Below are 21,919 nucleotides of genomic sequence, written 5' to 3' on the forward strand. Positions count from 1 at the left end.
ATCCTTTCGATTACTGTGTTGCTTGTTTCTTTAATAAAACTTTCTTAGTTCTAGTACTCCAGACTCCAACTGAGTGATCCATTTCTGCTGGTTTGGCAACCCAGTTACGGGGTACGTAACAGGACAAAAATCAGAAATCAGCTATAAAATAATCAATTCTCGAATATTTTTTATGAACATGTGAATGAAAAGAATAATCTCTATCATTAGGATGTAGATCTCTCCAAATTTTAATCAAACCATAATCAATTAAAAAGGAATTAATAAGTGATGCTGAACAACTCAGAAGCTGCTGATTGTTTGAACTCTTGTCAATCAAAGGATTTAAACAACAGTTGAAGTCACCTCCCATCAGCAACATATATTCACTTAAGTCTGGTAATAAACCAAATACATTTTTAAAAGAAGGATCATCTACATTAGGTCCATATAGATTAACCAGGACAATTCTTCTATTACAAATTGTTCCTTTAACAATTAAAAATCTGAGACGATGTCTTCTTGGATAAATAAAATATTAGATTTGATAAAAATAGATACTCCCTTTGTTTTATTTTGATATGTAGCATGAGATTGAAGGCCCTTCCACATTTTAAAAAATCCTTTTTGATCGCCCGTTCCGATATGTGTTTCTTGAACAAAAGTTATATCGGGCTTAATAATTTTAAAGGTCTTCTTTTGCTTAATAGGGTGATTCCAGCCACGTACGTTTCAACTAATAACGTTTATCTGTTTAACTACCATAGAATATTATTTTTAACTGAAAAATACATGCATACCATCGCGGCCTAATCAAAGATAGCGGTGATGAGTATAACCATCTATATGGTTATACTCATCACCGCCATCTTTGATGCTCCGGAACGCCATAATGGGAAAAAATACAGGATGTATGTAAAAAAAAACTGAAAAAAAATCCTGCTATAAACCCCAAAATACAAAAATTCCCCCAATCCTCCCACCATCCCAAAAGGTAGAAATCTGGCAGAAACAGAGAAAAAGCAGGGAATGCATCCCCAGAGAAAGAAAAAAGAAACAGAACTCCACTTGCCGCTCAATTTAAATAGTGATTTAAAAGTTTTTTCTCTCAATTCCCCCCCTCTCCTTTACAAAGAAAACACATGACCCTAAGATAAGAAAGCCCAACAGAGAAAAAATATGTTTATACTTAATTATTGAAAATAAACTGGGGAATGCAAAATCAGTCTCCAGAGACATCAAAGCAATACTATTAGACCTAAACAATATAATCTCTAACAAGAGAAAATCGGTGCCATTATTCCTTTGACATACTACCCGATTTTAACAAAAAAACTAAAACTAATTATGTATTACTAAACACTCCTCACTATATAAGAAAACGTCTATATAAACTATAAAGATTATCACTTAATTAATGAAAGAAAAGGAAGAAAGAAGCAGATAATCAAACCAGTTAATAATCTGTCCGCTGTGTTAATTCACTCCGTATACCAAACAGACTTCAGAAAAGCCATTCATTAGTCAAACCAAGAAGTTCACCTCTTCTTTAAATAGTCCATCGATCAAAGGATATCTTCAACATATCAGAATTCTTCAAAGCCTGTTTTCTTTCAGAAAATTATTCGGCAAACCTAATATCCTTCACACGTCAACTGCCTCCAAGATAGAATTAACATAAAGCAATGCCGCTTGGGGATCCAAAAAAACACGTGGAGTAGAATCTTTAGGAAATAATTTTAATCGGGCAGGGTAGCGGAGCAATGGAAATAATCCCTTTGCATGGGTCCCTTCTCATAGCTGGAACAAATTTGATCCGCTGTTCCATAACTTCATAAAAATGAATCTCAGAACCCTGAAATTTAAAAACTCTGTTTCCTTACACATTTTATGATTTGGTCTTTAACTTTAAAGTGAAGAAAATTGACCAAAATTGGCCGTGCTTTACCTGAAATCTGAGATTGCAAAGTGAAAATTCTATGAGCTCTTTCAATATTGGAAGGCTGAGGTAGAATATCCAGAAACAGAGATTGAAACAAATTGGCAAAATAGTCCAATAAATTCCCACACTCAGAACCTTCCTTCAGTCCAACAATTCGAATATTATTCTGACGAGACTTCGCCTCTAAATCGACAATTTTGCATTGAGCCTGTCCCAGGCGGGTTGAAATATCCACAATCTGACGTTTCGATTATTTAAACTGAGTATTCAAGGAAATAATATTTTCTCTACAGTCTGAAAACTCTGTCGGAACGACTTCAACTCAGAAGAGTTATTGTCTATTTTGTTGTCGAGAGCCATCAACACACGCTCCAAACGCTCAGCCCAGACTGGCATATCTTCTGATTTTTCTTTCGAAGTTTTTCCCTTTCCATTGCTGGATTCAAAGAGCAGCTTTGCACTTCTTAAAGTAATATGACATAATGATAACTATTCCCCTCTAAGATCCGAGAAATAAAAGTTAAAAATTCAAGGTTTAAACTGGGGAAAAGGAGGAATTAAAGGCAGCCACAAAATTTATGTGTTACTCCATTGAGCTGCAGGCGGAAGTCTCCCGGCATAATGATGCCCAAACATTTGACAGACTCTGTTTACCATGCCCAAGGATATCTACTTTCTATTTCTTTTAGTGGGCTATAGTTATATGAAAGTAGTTGGGTTTTATATATGTTGATCTTGTATCCTGATAATTGGCCATATTGTTCAAAGGATTGTATCAATTTAGGTAAAGAGTATGTTGGTTGCCCTAGATAGATCAAAATGTCATCTGTGTAACAGGCCAATTTATGCTCTGTCTCTTTAATAATAATTCCCCCGATATCTTCATTTTGTCTGATGTATTGAGCCAATGGTTCCAGATATAATGCGAAGAGTAGCGGTGACCATGTACAGCCCTGTTTTGTGCCCCTTTCTAGGGTAAAACTATTAGATAAATATCCATTGATTTTAATCCTGGCAGTAGGATTGTCATATCATGCCTGTATAGTTTTAATAATTGTGTCATGTAGACCATATCTATGTAAAGCCCTGTAAAGAAAATTCCAATTAAGCGAATCAAATACCTTTTCAGCGTCCACGCTTATCACTATTGCTTCAATTTCATTTTTTTTATATGATCCATAATGTGAAGTGTCCTTCATATATTGCTTTGTGTTTGGCATTGTTGTATAAAACCTGTCTGATCATTACGTATCAGTGTGGGTAGAAACTCTTCTAATTGTTTGGCTATGATGGAGGTAAATATTCTATAATCCACATTAAGGACAGATATTGGTCTAAATGACCCACATTCCATTTTATCCTTGCCTTCTTTCGGTATAGCTGAGATTATCGCCTCCTTCCAGCTGGGTGGCGTTTGTGCAATTCTTAGAGCCCAGTTCAGTGTCGGGAGTAAAACAGGAATTAACTCACTTCTAAACACTTTATACCACTCTGCCATATGTCTATCTGATCCTGGTGCCTTGCTTAATTTAAGCCTAATTACAGTTTTTAGTTCAGCTTCAGTTACGTCAGCAATCATCATTCTATTTTGTTCTTTGCTTAAAGTGGGTAACTCTAAAGAATTCAGGAAGGTGTCAATTTGGGTTATGCTTCCCCCTGTAACTTCGGAATATAGAGTTTTGTAAAACATTTCAAAAGCTTCTTGAATTTCACTTAGCTTATTTTTTATCACGTTTGTTCTTGGATCCGTAATTCTATGAATTGTATTTTCTGCAATCTTTTTTTTCCGTTTCCACGCCAGTATTTTCATAGATTTAGATCCACTTTCATGGTGTCTCTCTTTCAGAAACATTAATTTTTTTCTAATTTCTTGTGTAGCAAACTATTAATTTCATTCTTAATTTTTTACAATTTCCTCTAGTGTATCCTGTGCCAAACTCAATTTGTGTTTTTTTTCCTAGTTCAGCTTATTTTGTAGTTCCTCTAATGTTTTATTCCTTAATTTTTTCTTATATGAAGCTATCGCTATAATTTTCCCTCAAGACAGCCTTCAGAGTATCCCATAGAATGGGAGGTGAAACCTCTCCATTATCATTGAATTCTAAGTAAAGACCAATTTCTTTTTTAATTTGTTACTTAAAATAGGGATCATTGAGTAGACTTGAATTTAGTTTCCAAATAGTATTCTTTGGTTGTCGGACAAAAATCAACAGATAAACATATAGGTGCATGGTCACTTACATCTATTGTCCCAATTCCACAGGAGATTATTTTGTCTCTATCTTTTCCAAATGTTATGAAATAGTCTATTCTTGTATATACGAAATGGGGATAATGAGTGCAATCCTTCTGTCAGGGAAAAGGTCCCTCCATATGTCAATTAGACCAACATCCTCAAAAAGAGTGTTAATTTTCTTGTGTAAGGACTTTGTTTCATAAGTATTTCTATTGGAAGAGTCTAACTTTGGTTGTAATTGTAAATTTAATTCTCCCCCACATATCAAGAGACCTTCTGTTTCTGTTACCATAATGTTAGTAATTTTCTGGAAGGAACTAATATCACTTCCTCGGGGAGCCTATATATTCAGTGAAGTAACTGGATTTCCGTCTATATTCCCCCTTCCCAGAATATATCTGCCCTCCTTATCTCCCATTTCGAATACTTTTTCAAAATTTAGCTTGCTTAAGATGAGAATAGCAACTCCTCTTCTATGTCCTGATTTATGTGAGGAGGAAAACAAATTAGAGAAGCCCATTCTCTTTAATTTTCCATGGTCATTATCACTTAAGTGAGTTTACTGTAAATACACTACATGGGCTTAAGCAACACTCACAACATGCTGGAGGAACTCAGCAGGTCGGGCAGTATCCGTGGAAATGATCAGTCAACGCTTCGGGCCGGAACCCTTCATCAGGACTGAAGAGGGAAGGGGCAGAGGCCCTATAAAGAAGGTGGGGGGAGGGTGGGAAGGAGAAGGCTAGAAGGTTCCAGGTGAAAAACCAGTAAAGGGAAAGATAAAGGGATGGGGGAGGGGAAGCAGGGAGGTGATAGGCAGGAGAGGTGAAGAAGGAATGGGGGAAACACAATGGGTAGTAGAATGAGGCAGAACCATAAGGGAGGTGATAGGCAGCTGGGGGAGGGGGTAGAGTGAAACTGGGATAGGGGAAGGGAGGGGGAGGGAATTACCGGAAGTTGGAGAATTCTATGTTCATACCAAGGGGCTGGAGACTACCCAGACAGTATATGAGGTGTTGCTCCTCCACCCTGAGTTTAGCCTCATGATGGCAGTAGAGGAGGCCATGTATGGACATATCTGAATGGGAATGGGAAGCAGAGTTGAAGTGGGTGGCTACCGGGAGATCTGTCTGTTGTGGCGGATGGAGCGAAGGTGCTCGAAGAAGCAGTCCCCCAATCTGTGTCGGGTTTCACCGATGTAGAGGAGGCCGCACCGGGAGCACCGGATGCAATAGATGACCCCAACAGACTCACAAGCGAAGTGTTGCCTCACCTGGAAGGACTGTTTGGGGCCCTGAATGGTGGCACAAGAGGAGGTGTAGGGATAGGTGTAGCACTTACGCTTACAGGGATAAGTGGTGGGTAGGAGATCCATGGGGTGGGACGTGTGGACCAAGGAGTCATGGAGGGAACGATCCCTGTGGAATGCAGAGAGGGGTGGAGAGGGAAAGATGTGCTTAGTGGCGGGGTCCTGTTGAAGGTGGCGGAAGTTGCGGAGAATAGTGTGCTGGATCCGGAGGCTGGTGGGGTGGTAGGTGAGGACAAGGGGAACTCTGTCCCTGTTGTGGTGATGGGAGGATGGGGTGAGGGCTGAAGTGCGGGAAATGGAGGAGATACGGGTGAAGGCATCATTGATGACGGCAGAAGGGAAACCACAATCCTTAAAGAAAAAGGACATTTGAGATGTCCTGGAACGGAAAGCCTCATCCTGGGAGCAGATGCGGCGGAGATGGAGGAACTGGGACTATGGAATGGCATGGAGGAGCAATGCATCATATACTGTCTGGGTAGTCTCCAGCCGCTTGGTATGAGTATCGAATTCTCAAACTACCTGTAATTCCCTCCCCCTTCGTTCCCCTATCCCAGTTTCACTCTGCCCCCTCCCTCAGCTGCCTACTATCTCCCTTATGGTTCCGCCTCCTTCTACTACCCATTGTGCTTGCCCCTTTTCCTTCTTCACTTTCCGGCCTATCCCCTCTCCGACCTCTTTATCTTTCCCCTTACTGGTTTTTCACTTGGAACCTTCCAGCTTTTTCCTTCCCACCCTCCACCCACCTTCTTTATAGGGCCTCTGCCCCTTCCCTTTTCAGTCCTGATGAAGGGTTCCGGCCTGAAATGTTGACTGATCATTTCCATGGATGCTGCCTGACCTGCTGAGTTCCTCCAGCGTGTCATGAGTGTTGCTTCGACCCCAGCATCTGCAGAGTATTTTGTGTTTACTACATGGGCTTGTTCTTTTTTTCATTTTTGATAGAATTTTACTGCGCTTGACTGAATTCAACAACCCATTGACATTAAAAGAAATGAATTTTACTTTGTCCTTAGCCATGTGTATTTATTATCTGTTAGTATATCATTGAAATATGCAGACTATAACTTAATCGATCTACTCCCTGAACAAATAAGAGCCAAGAAACACGGATAATTTTAAAAAAAGGTAACAAAGTTGTGATTCCAAAGCTGGGGTCTTTAGATGACCCTGGGTTGAGCTAGGAGAAACGTCTAGCCATGGGGGATAGCCCCTCCTACCTGTGAGTTGAGGGCCCCCACTGCAGTACCTATAACCTATAAAAGTAGGTAAAAAAAAATCTATGTCCATCACACAGAAATGATTTCCCTGTGTATTCCTCCCATGTATATATTCTCATTTAGTTGGGGGAAAAGGAATGAATGAATGAATTTTTAAAAATTGAGTGATATAAAATCCACATTATAATACGTATCTCTCGAGCTAGGTATATCACCGCCTAGTTTTGCTTCCGTTTAGTTTATCAGCACTTTTAAGGTTAGCCAAACTTTATGGCTCTTCTGGAGGAGGTGAGGGCTGTCCTCGGAGAACAAACAGTCTCTTCCTAATATCCTTCTCTTGTCCCGTTCCTATACCCTGCTTTCTCGGTTCTCTTACAATTTCCCAAGCAGATCGGGATAACTGCTCAGCCAGACTTTCCCTTGGTTTGACCACGCTAATGGGCAGCCCTCTGTTCTTCATGTCTGTAGTCGTCTCTTCCACCGTCTGATATAGTCGTATCCCTTCTTGGTAAAATACCTTCAGTTTAGGAGGGTACAGTGTTTGGAATTTAATCTTTTCTTGCTTTAATATTCGTTTTGCTTTGGAATATTCCTTCCGTTTCTGTAGGACCGCCAGGGGAGTAATCTTGATCGAAGTATATTAACTTCCCATTCCAAAAAACCCTCTTCTTACCCCAGGCCCTTCGTAGAATCTCCACCTTGCTCTTGAATCGAAGGAATCTAAGTACTATTGAGCTCGGTTTACTTTCTCTGTCTGTGGGAAGCCGCGGGACGAGTGAACGATGCGTCCTCTCAATTTCAATCTCCATAGTCAGGGGAATCTCCAGCACTTCCCACAGCAGCTTGCCTACAAAGTCTATCATCGACAATCCCTCTGCTCCTTCAGGAACATTATAAATCCTGATATTTTTCCGTCGCGATCTTCCCTCCTAGTCAAGCAATTTACTTTCCTGTTGATTTAATATTTTTATCGTCTTACTTAGTATCTGTTCCACGTTTTGCACGCGATCTTCCACCTTCTCAATTCGAGTCTCTGCCTGATTGACATTGGCGAGCTCTAACTTTATATCATTGGGTTGCTGTTTAATATCTTTTTGGACTTCCCTTATCTCTTCCAGAATCTTCACCATATTTGCCACTTCACCTGCACGAGGCCCCGAATCAGCCTCGCCGCCACGCGCGCGTGTAGGAGAGTCACGCACTGCACCTCTCTCTTCCATAGGCTCTGCAGTGGTGCTTTTTTTATTTCCATTCTTTTTCCCCATTCTTGCCCTCCTTATCAATTCAGATATTTTCGAAAGATCTTATATTTGATGGATTAACGGGGCAAAATATGTGTTTTTTCAGAGGAGCTAATGATTTAAGCTGCCATTCTGAACGATGACGTCACCGGAACCCCCTCTTCACTTGTTTTCTGTGTGTCCTGCGCATGCCCAGTAGGAGGAGATTCGCCCAAATATCCGTTCTAATGTGGACGGAGGTATTTTCAAAAACGCCTGGTGTGGACACCTATCGTTTTTACATGAAACCGACGTTTTCAAAATTATCCGGTCTAGTGTGGACGTAGCCTTAGACAGTGAATGGTAGAGCTCTGAGATATACAGTAGAGAAAAAAAGGATATGGGAAGACAGATCCATAATTCCATTAAAGTGACATCACAGATAGATCGGGTCATAAAAAGCTTCTGGCACATTATCCTTTATAAATCAGGGCACTTAGACTAAAGGTTGATTTATACTTGTACGTACGGGCTACGCCGTAGGCCTGATTTACTCTTTTACATAGCCCTACACCGTAGCGAGCATGCATAGTTGTGTCTGTGTCGCTCTGCAATTCACCACCAAAACGCTAGTTAGGTGTGGGGTTTCTATGCCACTGTGTTGAGTTTCTTCGTGATAGACGCAGACGAGGAAATGCATTTCAAATATTTTCAGATGTCGGCAGGTAGATTTGACGATTTGGTTCATCGTCTCCAATCATTTATTTTGCATCAGTATACAGACATGGCAGAGAAAAACAACCAGAAATGCTTATGAGGAAATGCGATGCTACCAAGTGGACCAATCACAATTGTTGTGGTCTGCGTTGCTGCGACGCATGAGTTACATTTTGGGGAGGTGCATGTTACCCTACGGCATAGGGTACGGCGTAGAGTACGCAGTACATTTGATGCACAATTACCAGCCTTAAGAGTTGGAATGTTATTTTGATGTTATATAAGAGGTTGTGAGACTGACTTTGGAATAACGTGTGCAGTTCTGGTTACTGACCTACATGTAATATATCAATAAGGTTGAAAAAGTACAGAGAAAATTTCCAAGGATGTTTCTGAGAACTGAGGACCTGAGGAAAAGTTGAACAGATTAGGTCTTTATTCCCTGCAATGCAGGAAAATGAGGAAAAACCTAATAGAAGTATACAAGATTGAGGAGTATTGATAGGATGAATGTAAGCAGGATTATCCTCTGAGGTGGGATGGTACTAAAACTAGAGGTCATCAGTGCAGCATAAAAGATTAAATATTTGAGGGGAATTGGAGGGGATGTCTTTTCATTCAGGACAGTTCAGTGTGGAATGAGGTGCTAGCAGAAATTTTGATGCAGAATGAATTGTATCATTTAAGACGTACATAGATGGGAGGGATATGGTGCTAGTGCTGGTGCAGGTGCAGGTGGGAGGGACAAGGCAGAAGACCAGGTCAACACAGTCCAGATGCACTGAATGGTCTGCTTCTGTGCTCTAGTACTCTGACTCTATTACTTCAACATTTTCTCCCAGTTTAGCGTTGAGATTAAACTGGAGAATGTTAGCAGTAACTCAAGACTGGAAAAAGTGGGGTTGTGGCCCTTTGAAGAACACAAGTCTGAGAAGAGATCTTGACTGGTTTAGAATGAATAACTAGATGAGAGCTGTTCCTGTTAGTAGATGGTTCAAGAACTGGGGACACAGATTTAAAATTTTGAGCAGGAGATATGGAGGAAGGGGTAGGCGGGTGGTGTAGCAAGGAATTTTTATGTTTGCTCACACTATAAGTACGTAACTATATTCTGGAATTTGCTATTTGTATGGATGATGCAGGTCACAGATCTCTCAGTGGGTGAGCATCTGGGGGACAGTGACCACCACTCCCTGGCCTTTAACATTATCATGGAAAAGGATAGAATCAGAGAGGACAGGAAAATTTTTAATTGGGGGAAGGGCAAATTATGAGGCTATAAGGCTAGAACTTGCAGGTGTAAATTGGGATGAAGTTTTTGCAGGGAAATGTACTATGAACATGTGGTTGATGTTTAGGGATCTCTTACAGGATGTTAGGGACAAGTGTGTCCCGGTGAGGAAGATAAAGAATGGTAGGGTGAAGGAACCATGGGTGACAAGTGAGGTGCAGAATCTAGACAGGTGGAAGAAGGCAGCATACATGAGGTGTACGAAGCAAGGATCAGATGGGTCTATTGAGGAATATAGGGTAGCAAGAAAGGAGCTTAAGAAGGGGTTGAGAAGAGCAAGAAGGGGGCATGAGAAGGCCTTGGCGAGTAGGGTAAAGGAAAACCCCAAGGCATTCTTCAATTATGTGAAGAAGAAAAGGATGACAGGAGCAAAGATAGGACAGATTAGAGATAAAGGTGGGAAGATGTGCCTGGAGGCGGTGGAAGTGAGCGAGGTCCTCAATGAATACTTCTCTTCAATATTCACCAATAAGAGGGAACTTGATGACAGTGAGGACAATATGAGTGAGGTTGATGTTCTGGAGCATGTTGATATTAAGGGAGAGGAGGTGTTGGAGTTGTTAAAATACATTAGGACGGATAAGTCCCCGGGGCCTGAAGGAATATTCCCCAGGCTGCTCTACGAGGCGAGGGAAGAGATTGCTGAGCCTCTGGCTAGGATCTTTATGTCCTCGTTGTCCACGGGAATGGTACTGGAGGATTGCAGAGAGGCGAATGTTGTCCCCTTGTTCAAAAAAGGTAGTAGGGATAGTCCGGGTAATTATAGACCAGTGAGCATTACGTCTGTGATGGGAAAGCTGTTGGAAAAGATTCTTAGAGATAGGATCTATGGGCATTTAGAGGATCATGGTCTGATCAGGGACAGTCAGCATGGCTTTGTGAAGGGCAGATCGTGTCTAACCAGCCTGATAGAGTTCTTTGAGGAAGTGATCAGGCATCTAGATGAGGGTAGTGCAGTGGATGTGATCCACATGGATAGTAAGGCATTTGACAAGGTTCCACATGGTAGGCTTATTCAGAAAGTCAGAAGGCATGGGATCCAGGGAAGTTTGGCCAGGTTGATTCAGAATTGGCTTGCCTGCAGAATGCAGAGGGTCATGGTGGAGGGAGTACATTCGGATTGGAAGGTTGTGACTAGTGGTGTCCCAAAAGGATCAGTTCTGGGACCTCTACTTTTCGAGATTTTTATTAACGACCTGGATGTGAAGGTAGAAGGGTGGGTTGGCAAGTTTGCAGACGACACAGAAGTTGGTGGTGTTGTAGATAGTGTAGAGGATTGTCGCAGATTGCAGAGAGACATTGATAGGATGCAGAAGTGGGCTGAGAAGTGGCAGATGGAGATCAACCCGGAGAAGTGTGAGGTGGTACACTTTGGAGGGACAAACTCCAAGGCAGAGTACAAAGTAAATGGCAGGATATTTGGTAGTGTAGAGGAGCAGAGTGATCTGGGGATACATGTACACGGATCCCTGAAAGTTGCCTCACACATAGATAGGGTAGTTATGTAAGCTTATGGGGTGTTAGCTTTCATAAGTCGAGGGATAGAGTTCAAGAGTCGCGAGGTAATGATGCAGCTCTATAAAACTCTGGTTAGACCACACTTGGAGTACTGTGTCCAGTTCTGGTCACCTCACAAAAGGAAGGATGTGGAAGGGTACAGAGAAGATTTACCAGGATGTTGCCTGGTTTAGAGAGTATGTATTATGATCAGAGAGTAAGGGAGCTAGGGCTTTACCCTCTGGAGAGAAGGAGAATGAGAGGAGACATGATAGAGGTATACAAGTTATTAACAAGGAATAGATAGCCAGCGCCTCTTCCCCAGGGCACCACTGCTCAATGCAAGAGGACATGGCTTTAAGGTAAGGGGTGGAAAGTTCAAGGGGGATATTAGAGGAAGGTTTTTTACTCAGAGAGTGGTTGGTGCGTGGAATGCACTGCCTGAGTCAATGGTGGAGGCAGATACACTAGTGAAATTTAAGAGAATACTAGACCGGTATATGGAGGAATTTAAGATGGGGGGTTATATGGAAAGCAGGGTTTAAGGGTCGGCACAATATTATGGACCGAAGGGCCTGTACTGTGCTGTACTGTTCTATGTTTTATGTTCTATAAATAGAATTATCTTGAATCTTCAAAAGCAAATTGTATAAGCACCACAGAGAGAATCACTTGTAGGAATGTGGGAGAGATGGAAAGAACTTGGCACAGATTTGCAGGGCTCAAAGACTTCCTGTACCACAATTATTTTATGATTCCATAAGTTTGCAATGTCTTTATTTTGCCTTTAATTGGGGAAAACATTTCTTTCTCAACCCATTTATATTTTAAAGGAATATAGTTTGGTTCACCATCATTACAGAGTACTTTAAAAATAATTACCAAAACATTGTTCCTGTGAGAGCTACGGGTGTCCCCATGGCAGCTTCCCCAGGAAGGTGATTCTAGGGGTTCTTATTGATGCACCACTGGCATTTGAGGAAACGTGGTTCTGTACGGAAAACAAATATAAAGAAAGAAAATGTTGCAAATTTTCAGAAGATCAGGTATGTGGAGACAGAAATAGGGTTGGGATTTCTAGAAATTAGAAAATATTCATCCTTTAAGTTGCTGAGAAGATGGAGAACGAAGGAATGACAGAGAAGAGGAATAATGACAGATTGGTATTGACTGAGAGAGGCTGAAGGTAGCTTGCTAATGGCAGCTAATAAAGTTTGAAGAAGGTATAAACAGAGGGCAATGACTCAGAACAGAGGAGAGCAGAAGAAAGAAACTATGTAACCAAAACAACATAGATGGGAGATACTAATGGAAAAGTGATGGGTGGCTTTGTACAAATTAACGAATTCGGTGTTTCGTTGAACCAAAAGTATTACCCTTTATCTCCAAATGCCGCACAATTGAATTTAAAGATATATTTCCTGAATTTTAAAGGATTCTATTAGCTTTAGAGATTAATCCATGCTTTGAGTTCAATACTGATACAGGCACAAGCAATGTTCGACACACAGCAAAGAAGAATAATCAGCATTTCATATGACCTCCTGTCTAAAGCAGCAACAGTCTGGCCAGGACCACATTTAACATGGATCATTGACTGAGTGCCAGTCTTAAAAGTATTACAATTTACATTTTAATGGCCAGTGCCTAATTTTTATCATCTATTAATATTTTCAAATATTAATGGATGACAAATATTGGTGCCTGTATCCTCATTTCATATCAATTTATCATCACTGTTTCAGTGCCAAACCCCAAAGATTCTGTTTAAGCTCTCAAACATGTCACAGGCAGAAAAAGATGGTTGTATTTAGATGCTTTGTTTGAAGAACCAGACAATTAGGACGGTAAATCAATGGTTAATTATCAAAACATGTTTGTGCATAATAGGTTACAGATAATTAAGTATACTTAACTGAATTGTGAAAGTATAAATAAGTAACCTGCCATCAGAACACCACTGTTACCATATTCCCTCCCACATCCCCTCCCCCTCTCACGCACATATACTGAAGTACACACAATACAGAATAATTTCAAGTGTCTCCAAGGCAACCAGAACACTTTGAGTAGTAGCTGCTAATCTCTGAACTGTTATGTAATTCTCACTAATAGGAACGGAGGCTAAGGAAGACATTAGAGGTCTTGTATCGGAAGAAGAATTCTATGCATTTAGTTGAAAGGTAAAAAATAGATCTTATAAAGTTCCATCAATTGCCTGATGAATTACTTGTAATGTTTACAGTGGCGTATTTAGTTCAAAGTTTCAGTGGCACCAAATCATTGTTTCACAAAGCGGATTGTAATTCTCGTTCTCTAATTTGTTTCTTCCATCCATCCTTCCTTCCTTTTTATATTTACTTGACTGTCAGTCTTCGGTTCTTGTTTACCTTCATATTTCTTTGTTCTCCGCTTGCTTGTTTCCCTCATGTATTCTTTGCTATTCCTGTACACTGGACATTGAAGCCTGAAACTTGTACAAAACAGAACTTGTGTGGTAGTTTGTTGCTCTTTAAAAGGAATTCCAGAATTCTAAATTAAATCTGAAGCTGCCTTCCTACTTTTAATTTGGAACCGGATTACACAATTACGAAACAGATAAGTAGGGCCCAGCTACTCTGAGGTGCAAAAGCAAAGAAGAAGAAAAGAAACACAAAATAAAGAGCAGACAAAAATAGAAGATCCATAAGAAAGAAATGGATTTCTTTGTTAATGTTAGGTTGTCTCCATTCAGACCTTGAGCAAGGTTGCCTGCAATGTGATTCATCAGGAAAAATACCAATACAATGGAACTGACCCCAATAGTCATTGTACAGCAAAGAAAAATCAACTGATCTTAACTATTTACATCAATAAATTTATCAAAAGCTCTTGACCTGAACTATGCATGAAAATTGGGGTCTAATAAGTTCCTGTTGGAATTTTTGGCATTATCTAAAATCACTTGCAGTTTTAGTAAAAGTATGATAAAAGTTTTTGGTCATCAAACTTAACTAGTTAACACTGGAAATATAACTATTTTGACATCTGTAAAAAGTAAATTTTATGCCAGACATGCAATATCAAATATTAATCAAAAAGTCTTCACAGGAAAAGGGAACATCTTCAAAACACTTACAGAACCACAACTATATCTACCAAGAGAATTTTATTTTCTCTGCACAAATAGTATGTAAAGTGTATGCATACTAACTTTAATAGGCAGAACTAATGTAAAGCAGTTTTGCAATCAAAGTATCAATTCTTCATTCTGGCTCCTATTTAACCACTTTTCTGTCACTATACCATTCTCCAGACCTGAGAATTAAAGAGAAGAATACATCAGAAAAAGTAAGAGACGAAGACAGAATATGCCGCTCTGGAAAGTGCCTTTTGGCGTCTGTATTATCTATGCCAGTTTTGTTTGCACTTACGCCAAAGGACATACCAACAAGCACAGTCAGACTGATGACCAAACACACGGGTACCTGAGGGAATTTCTACAAGTCTTGTCCCTGAATAACCACAGTACATTTTCTGAGAGTCAAACTAGAAACCTAATTCAAAAGCTGTGGGATCGAGTACAATGCACAGAAAGGATAGCTGGCAGCAAGGACCAATGTGACAAGGTAGGTCCATATCTCAAAACTCTTAGATTGTATCATTAAGAAAGTACTCTTTGTTGACTGGCAAAAGGGATACAAGTATCATGGGATGGGAGGCCTAGGGAGAAAGAAAGGGGAGTTGCTACACCTGTCCTTACACTTCCTCACTCATCACCATTCAGGGCCTCAGACAGTCCTTTCAGGTGAGGCAACACTTCACCTGTGAGTCTAGGCCGGCTGCTGGCACGGTGAGATCAGCGTCGGACCCCGGAGCGAAGGTTCCTGAGCTCTAATCCAGATCGGGCCACCCCCGAGCATGCTTTCCGTCCATGCCGGGCTGAGTGTCGAGCTAGCCATTCAGCCTCGTAAAAAATACAAGGGTCGAGTCAGGAACGTACATAACATGACCTGATTAATCCTGACACCACGTGCCAGACAAGAATGGCTGAATGTCTGGTACGACACGCTTAAAAAAAAACCTCTGGGTCGGCTGGTGTGATATACTGTATCCGGTGCTCCCGGTGTGGCCTTCTATATATTGGTGAGATCCGACGCAGACTGGGAAATCGTTTTGCTGAACACCTACACTCTGTCCACCAGAGGAAGCAGGATCTCCCCATGGCCACACATTTTAATTCCACGTCCCATTCCCATTCTGATATGTCAATCCATGGCCTCCTCTACTGTCGAGATGAAGCCACACTTAGGTTGGAGGAGCAACACCTCATATGCTGTCTGAGTAGCCTCCAACCCGATGGCATGAACCTTGATTTCTCTAACTTCCATTAACGCCCCTCCTCCCCTTCTTAACCCATCCCTAATTTATTATTTTTTTTATTATTATTATTTATTTTTTCTCTCTTTCCCTCTCACAATATCTCCTTGCCTGTTCTCCATCTTCCTCTGGCACTCCTCTCCTCCTTTCTTTCTCCCTAGGCCTCCCATCCCATGATCCTCTTCCTTCTCTAGCCTTGTATCCCTTTTGCCAATCAACTTTCCAGCTCTTAGCTCCATCCCTCCCCCTCCTGACTTCTCCTATCATTTCGGGTCTCCCCCTCCCCCTCCCCCTCCCACCTTCAAATCTCTTACTATCTCTTTTTTCCGTTAGTCTTGACGAAGGGTCTCGACCCGAAACATTGACTGTACTTCTCCCTGTAGATGCTTTCTGGCCTGCCGCATTCCACCAGCATTTTGTGTGTGTTGCCTAGGCTAAAGAACCACCTTTTCAGGAATCTTTATATTTACAGCTACCAACTAGAAGGACAAGGAAAGGAAATGTAAGGGTCATTTCGACTTGAAGTTTGCCCTCCAAGCCATGCACCATCCTGACTTGGAAATATATATTGTCATTCCTTCACCCTCGGTCAAAATCCTGGAACTCCCTCCCTAACAGCATTGTGGGTAGATCCAAACCTCAAAAGGTGCAGGGATTCAAGGAGGCTGCTCACCACCACCTCGTCAAACTCAGTTTGGGGTGGGAAATTATGTAAAGTGCTCAGTTAGCCTATTAAACCCTCTTTGGTTATATTGGTGAGGTTGAACCTGGAATGTTGAGTGCAATGCTTGTTGCCATACAATAGTGTCATCGAGATATAATGAACATGAAATTGTCTACAGCAAATGCAATGTTGGCATTTATTCCAAGGAGAATAAAATATAAAAGCAAGGAGATAACGCTGAGCCTTTATAAACACTAGTCAAGCCGCAGTTGGATTATCGTCAACAGTTTTGGGCCCCATATCTCAGAAAGGATGTGTTGTCATTAGAGAGAGTTCAGAGGAGGTTCACGAGGCTGGTTCTGGGAGTGAAGGGGTTAACATACGAGGAACATTTGACAGCTTTTGGTCTGTACTGACTAGAATTTAGAAGAATGCTTGGGGATCTCATTGAAATCTACCAAATGTTGGAAGGACTAGATAGGGAAGATGTGGAGAGGATGTTTCCTGTGCAAGCAGGTGTCTAGAACTAGACGGCACAGCCTCAGAATTGAGGGCGATTTTTTAGAACAAAGGTAAGGAGGAATTTTTTTTTAGCCAGAGGGTAGTGAATGTGTGGGATTCTCTGCCACAGTCTGTGGTGGAGGTCAAGTCAACAGGTATATTTAAGGCAGAAGCTGATAGTTTCCTGATCAGTCAGGGGATCAAAGGATATAGTGAGTAGGCAGGTGTATGGGTTTGAGTGGGATCTGGGATCAGGAATGGCAGAGCAGACTCGATGGGCTGAATGGCCTAATTCTGCTCCTATGTCTTATGTTTTTATGGTCTGATGGACATCCAAATTGCCTATCTGATTTAGTTCCATTTGCGTGCAACTGGCTCGTATCCCTCTAAATCTTTCTTATCAATGGATCTGTCTAAATATATTGTAAATGTTGTATTTATACCTGCCTCTGTCACGTCTCTTGCAGTTCATTCCATATACTCACAGTTCTCTGTGTAAAGATATGGTCCCCTTTAAATCCTTGCCCCTCACCCTAAAGCACTACCCTCTAGTTTTATACTCTCCTACTCTGGGTTCTCTGACCATTCTATGCATCTTATGATATCATATACCTCTAAAATGTCACTCCTCAACCTCCTACACTCCAGGGTAAAAGCACAAGCCTCTTCAGTTCTAAATAAAACTCTCCAATCCTGGTGACATCATTATGGATCTTTTCTACACCGTTTTTTCAGCTTTATGGCATCCTTCTCATAGCAAGGCAAGCAGAACTGCACACAATACTCCAAGTACAGTCACACCAACATCTTGTACATACGTAACATGATGTTCCAACTCTTTTACTCAACGATGAAGGCAACCAGGCCAGACACCACCTCACCACCTTCACCATCTTGTCTACTTGTGTCGCTGCTTTCAGGACTTCTACTCATGGCTCTCTCTGTTCCAGAACATGCTCAAAGATCCTGACCTGGTCTCACTTCACAATATGTTGTACTCAGCTATCTGGGAACCCCAAGGATTAAATATACCTGAGAAGTTCTTATAAAAAAAAATTAGTGGAAATCATAGACTAGTTGCTGATACATAAACCTTTAAATAAATTGACATATAATATGTTAACTCCTTATGTAATGATGTTATATGCATCAATTCTATTTTCTAAGGCTAAACATTATTAGCCTAGTAATTTCTAAGGTAGGGACATGTTCGGCACAATTCTGTGGGCTGAAGGGCCTGTATTGTGCTGTAGGTTTTCTATGTTTCTATGTTTCTATTATTAGTGTAAAATACAGTCGAAATATGAATCAAATGAATGACCATAAGGCAGCAGTGAGGTTATGGACCCTACACAGATTACAGAGGAGGAGGTGTTTGCTGTCATGAGGAAAGTTAAGGTGGATAAATCCCCATGGTCTGACAAGGTGTTCCCATGGATCCTGTGGGAGGCAAGTGCAGACATTGCAGGGACCCCAGAAGTGATAGTTAAAACATGCTTAGCCACAAGTAAGATGCCAGAGGATTGGAGGATAGCTAATGTTGTTCTGTTGTTTAAGAAAGGCTCTAAGAATAAGATGGGAAATTATAAGCCAATGAGGCTACATTAGTAGCGAGGAGGTTATTGGAAGGTATTATGAGGGACCAATATTTGGATAGTCAGGCACTGATTAGTTATAAGTCAACAATGGTGTTGTGTGTGGTAGGCTGTGTCTAACCAGTTTTTTGAGGAAGATAGCTGGAGATTTGATAGTTGAAAGTGAATATGATCTACATGGACTTTGGCAAGGCCTTTGACAAGGTTCCACATGGCAGGTTGGTCAAGAAGGTTCAGTTGCTTGGCATTCAGGATCAGGTAGTAAATTGGCTTTGCGGGATAAGCCAGAGAGTGATAGTAGATGATTACCTCTCTGCCTAGTGTTGTTCACATGGATCTTTGCTGGTTCAGTTGTTGCTTGTCATCTATATCAATGATCTGGATGACACTAGATTAGTTAACTTGTGAGATGACACCAAGACTAGGGGCACAGTGGAAAGCTTGCAGTGGGATCTGGACCAGCTGGAAGAATGAACTGAAAAGGGGCAGATGGAATTTAATGCAGAGCAAGTGTGAGGTGTTGCACTTTGTGAAGACAAACTAGGGTAGGAATTGGCCAGTGAGTGATAGGGGACTGATGAGTGCAGTAGATCAGAGGGAACTGGGAACTCAGTAGATAGGTTATAAAAAAAGCTTTTGGCCCTGGTTCTGTGGTTCAGAAGAGCAGGCAGGTGAAGAGGACTGCAGTGTTGATGGGAGAATCCATAGACAGGAGAACAGAGATGAGATTCTGTGGGCGCAATAGAGACAAATTAGTTTAAGCCTTCCTGAACAACTCCTATTTTTACCCTCACAGGTACATGGCACAGGCAGCAATCCAGAGATTACTACCCTGGAGGTCTTGGAGACACCCAGATGGTATGTTGCCTTCCCGATGCCAGAATCAGGGATATCTCGGATTGGGTCCGTGGCATTTTGAAGGGTCAGGGTGAGCAGCAAAAGGTCATGGAACATATTGGCACCAATGACTTGGGTAGACAAGGTGGGGAGGTCCTGAAGAGAGATTTTCGACAGCTAGGTAGAAAGCTGAGAAACAGGACCTCCAGGATAGTAATTCCTGTGTTGCTGCCTGTGCCATGTGCCAGTGAGGGTAAAAATAGGATGATTTGGCAGGTGAATGCATGGCTGAGGAACTGGTGCAGAGGACGGGGGTTCAGATTTATGAATCATTGAGATCTCTCCTAGGGAAGATACAACCTGAACAAAGAGGACGGGTTACACCTAACCAGAGGGAGTCCAACATCCTTACAGGCAGGTTAGCTGGAGTTGTTCGGGAAGGTTGAAACTAATTTGGTCAGGGGGTGGGGACCAGAGTGATAGGGTTGAAGATGATGTAGTTAGGTTACAAACCAACCAAATAGAAGCAATGTGTAGAGAGGAAAGGCTGCTGATAGGGCAAAATTCCAATAAGCAGGATGAGTTGCAACGTAAAAGTTGGGCAAAGTCGAAAAGTGTGAATACAGGACTGAATGTATTATATTTGAATGTGCACAGTATACAAAATAAGGTAGATAAACTTGTTGCTCGGTTACAGATTGACATTTATTATGTTGTAGACATCACTGAATCATGGCTGAAAGAAGATTATAGCTAGGAGCTTAATGTCCAAGGATACACATTCTATCAAAACAATAGGCAGAAAGGCAGAGGGGGTGGCATTGCCCTGTTGGGGAAAATGAAATCAAATCATTAGAAAGAGGTGACATAGGGTTGGAAGATGTTGAATCACTGTGGATGGCGCCAACGGACTGAAAGAGTAAAAATACCCTGATGGGAGTTGTATACAGACCCACAAACAGTAGTAAGGAAGTGGTGTACAAATTTCAAAGGGAGATAGAAAATGCATGTCAAAAGGGCAACGTTACAGCAGTCATGGGGGACCTCAATATGCAGGTAGATTGAGGAAATCAGGTTGGTGCTGGATTTCAAGAGGGGGAGTTTCTAGAATGCCTATGAGATGTCTTATTAGAGCAGGTCGTAGTTCAGCCAACTAGGGGATCAGCTATTCTGGAATAGTTGTTTGCAATGGACTGAATTGATTAGAAAGCTTAAGGTAAAATAACCCTTAGGAATAAGTGATTGTGATATCATCAAATTCACTTTGAAATTTGAGAAGGAGCAGCTAAAGTTAGATGCGTCAGTATTACAGTGAAGTAAAGGGAATTACAGAAACATGAGTAAGGAGTTGGCCAGAATTGATTTAAAAAGAACACTGGCAGGGACAATGACAGAGCGGCATTGACTGGAATTTCTGGAAGCAATTCGGAAGGCACATCCCAAAGAGGAAGAAGTATTCTAAAAGCAAGATGACACAACCATGGCTAACAAGAGAAGTTAAAGCTAACATAAAGGCCAAAGGGAGAGCATATCATAGAGCAAAAATTAGAAGGACGTTAAAAACCAACAGAAGGCAGCTAAAAAAGTCATTAAGAAGGTAAATATGGAATACAAAAGTAAGCTAGCCAGTAATGTTGAAGAGGACACCAAAAGTGTAAAAGAGAGCTGCGGGAGAATATTGGACCATTGGAAAACAATGCTGTGGAGATATTAATGATGGACAATGAAATGGTGGATGAACTGAATAAGTATTTTGCATCAGTCTTTACTGTGGAAGGCACTAGCAGTATGGTGGAAGTTCCAGGAGTCAGGGGTCATAAAATGTGTTGGAAGTTATCATTACTAGAGAGAAAGTTCTTGGTAATCTGAAATGTTTGAAGGGAGATAAATCACTTGGACCGGATGGTGCACACCCCAGGATTTTAAAAGTGGTAGCTGAAGAGACTGAGGAGACATTAGTAATGATCTTTCAAGAATCATTATTTCCTGGAATGGTTCCTGAAGACTGGAAAATTGCAAATGTCACTCCACTCTTCAAGAAGAGAGAGAGGCAGAAGAAAGGAAACTATAGGCCAGTTAGTCTGACCTGAGCAGTTAAGAAGATGTTGGAGTTGATTATTAAGGATGAGGTCTCAGGGTACTTGGAGTCAAATGATAAAATAGGTCATAATCAGCATTCCCTTCAAGGGAAAATCTTGCCTGACAAATCTGTTGAAATTCTTTGAAGAAATAACAAGCAGGTTAGACAAACGAGAATCTGTTGATCTTGTGTAGTTGGATATCAGAAGGCCTTTGACAAGGTGCCACATATGAGGCTGCTTAACAAGCTATGAGCGATGGTATTACTGGAAAGATTCTAGCATGGATAATGCTGTGGCTGGTAGGCAGGAGGCAAAGAGTAGGAATAAATGGAACCTTTTCTGGTTGGCAGCCGGTAACTAATTGTGTTCCACAGTGGTCTGTGTTGGGACTGATTCTTTTTATGTTAGATGGCAGTGATTTGGATAATGGAATTGAAGGCTTTGTTGCAAGTTTACAGATGATATGAAGGT

General features: G+C 41.3%; 1 protein-coding gene across 1 annotated transcript in view; it reads left to right on the forward strand.

The window, feature by feature from the left end:
• Positions 1-13,461: 13,461 nt before the first annotated feature.
• Positions 13,462-21,919, forward strand: part of LOC134343623 (zinc transporter ZIP12-like) — an 82,428-nt gene continuing 73,970 nt past the window's right edge. Inside the window, exons 1-2 of the mRNA XM_063042389.1 lie at positions 13,462-13,594; positions 14,707-15,019. Of these exons, the coding sequence (XP_062898459.1) occupies positions 14,762-15,019 (258 nt within the window). The 5' untranslated portion in view covers positions 13,462-13,594; positions 14,707-14,761. The remainder of the gene's footprint in view (positions 13,595-14,706; positions 15,020-21,919) is intronic.

The sequence above is a fragment of the Mobula hypostoma genome, chromosome 3 (genome assembly GCF_963921235.1).
Source record: "Mobula hypostoma chromosome 3, sMobHyp1.1, whole genome shotgun sequence".
Lineage (NCBI taxonomy): Eukaryota > Metazoa > Chordata > Chondrichthyes > Myliobatiformes > Myliobatidae > Mobula > Mobula hypostoma.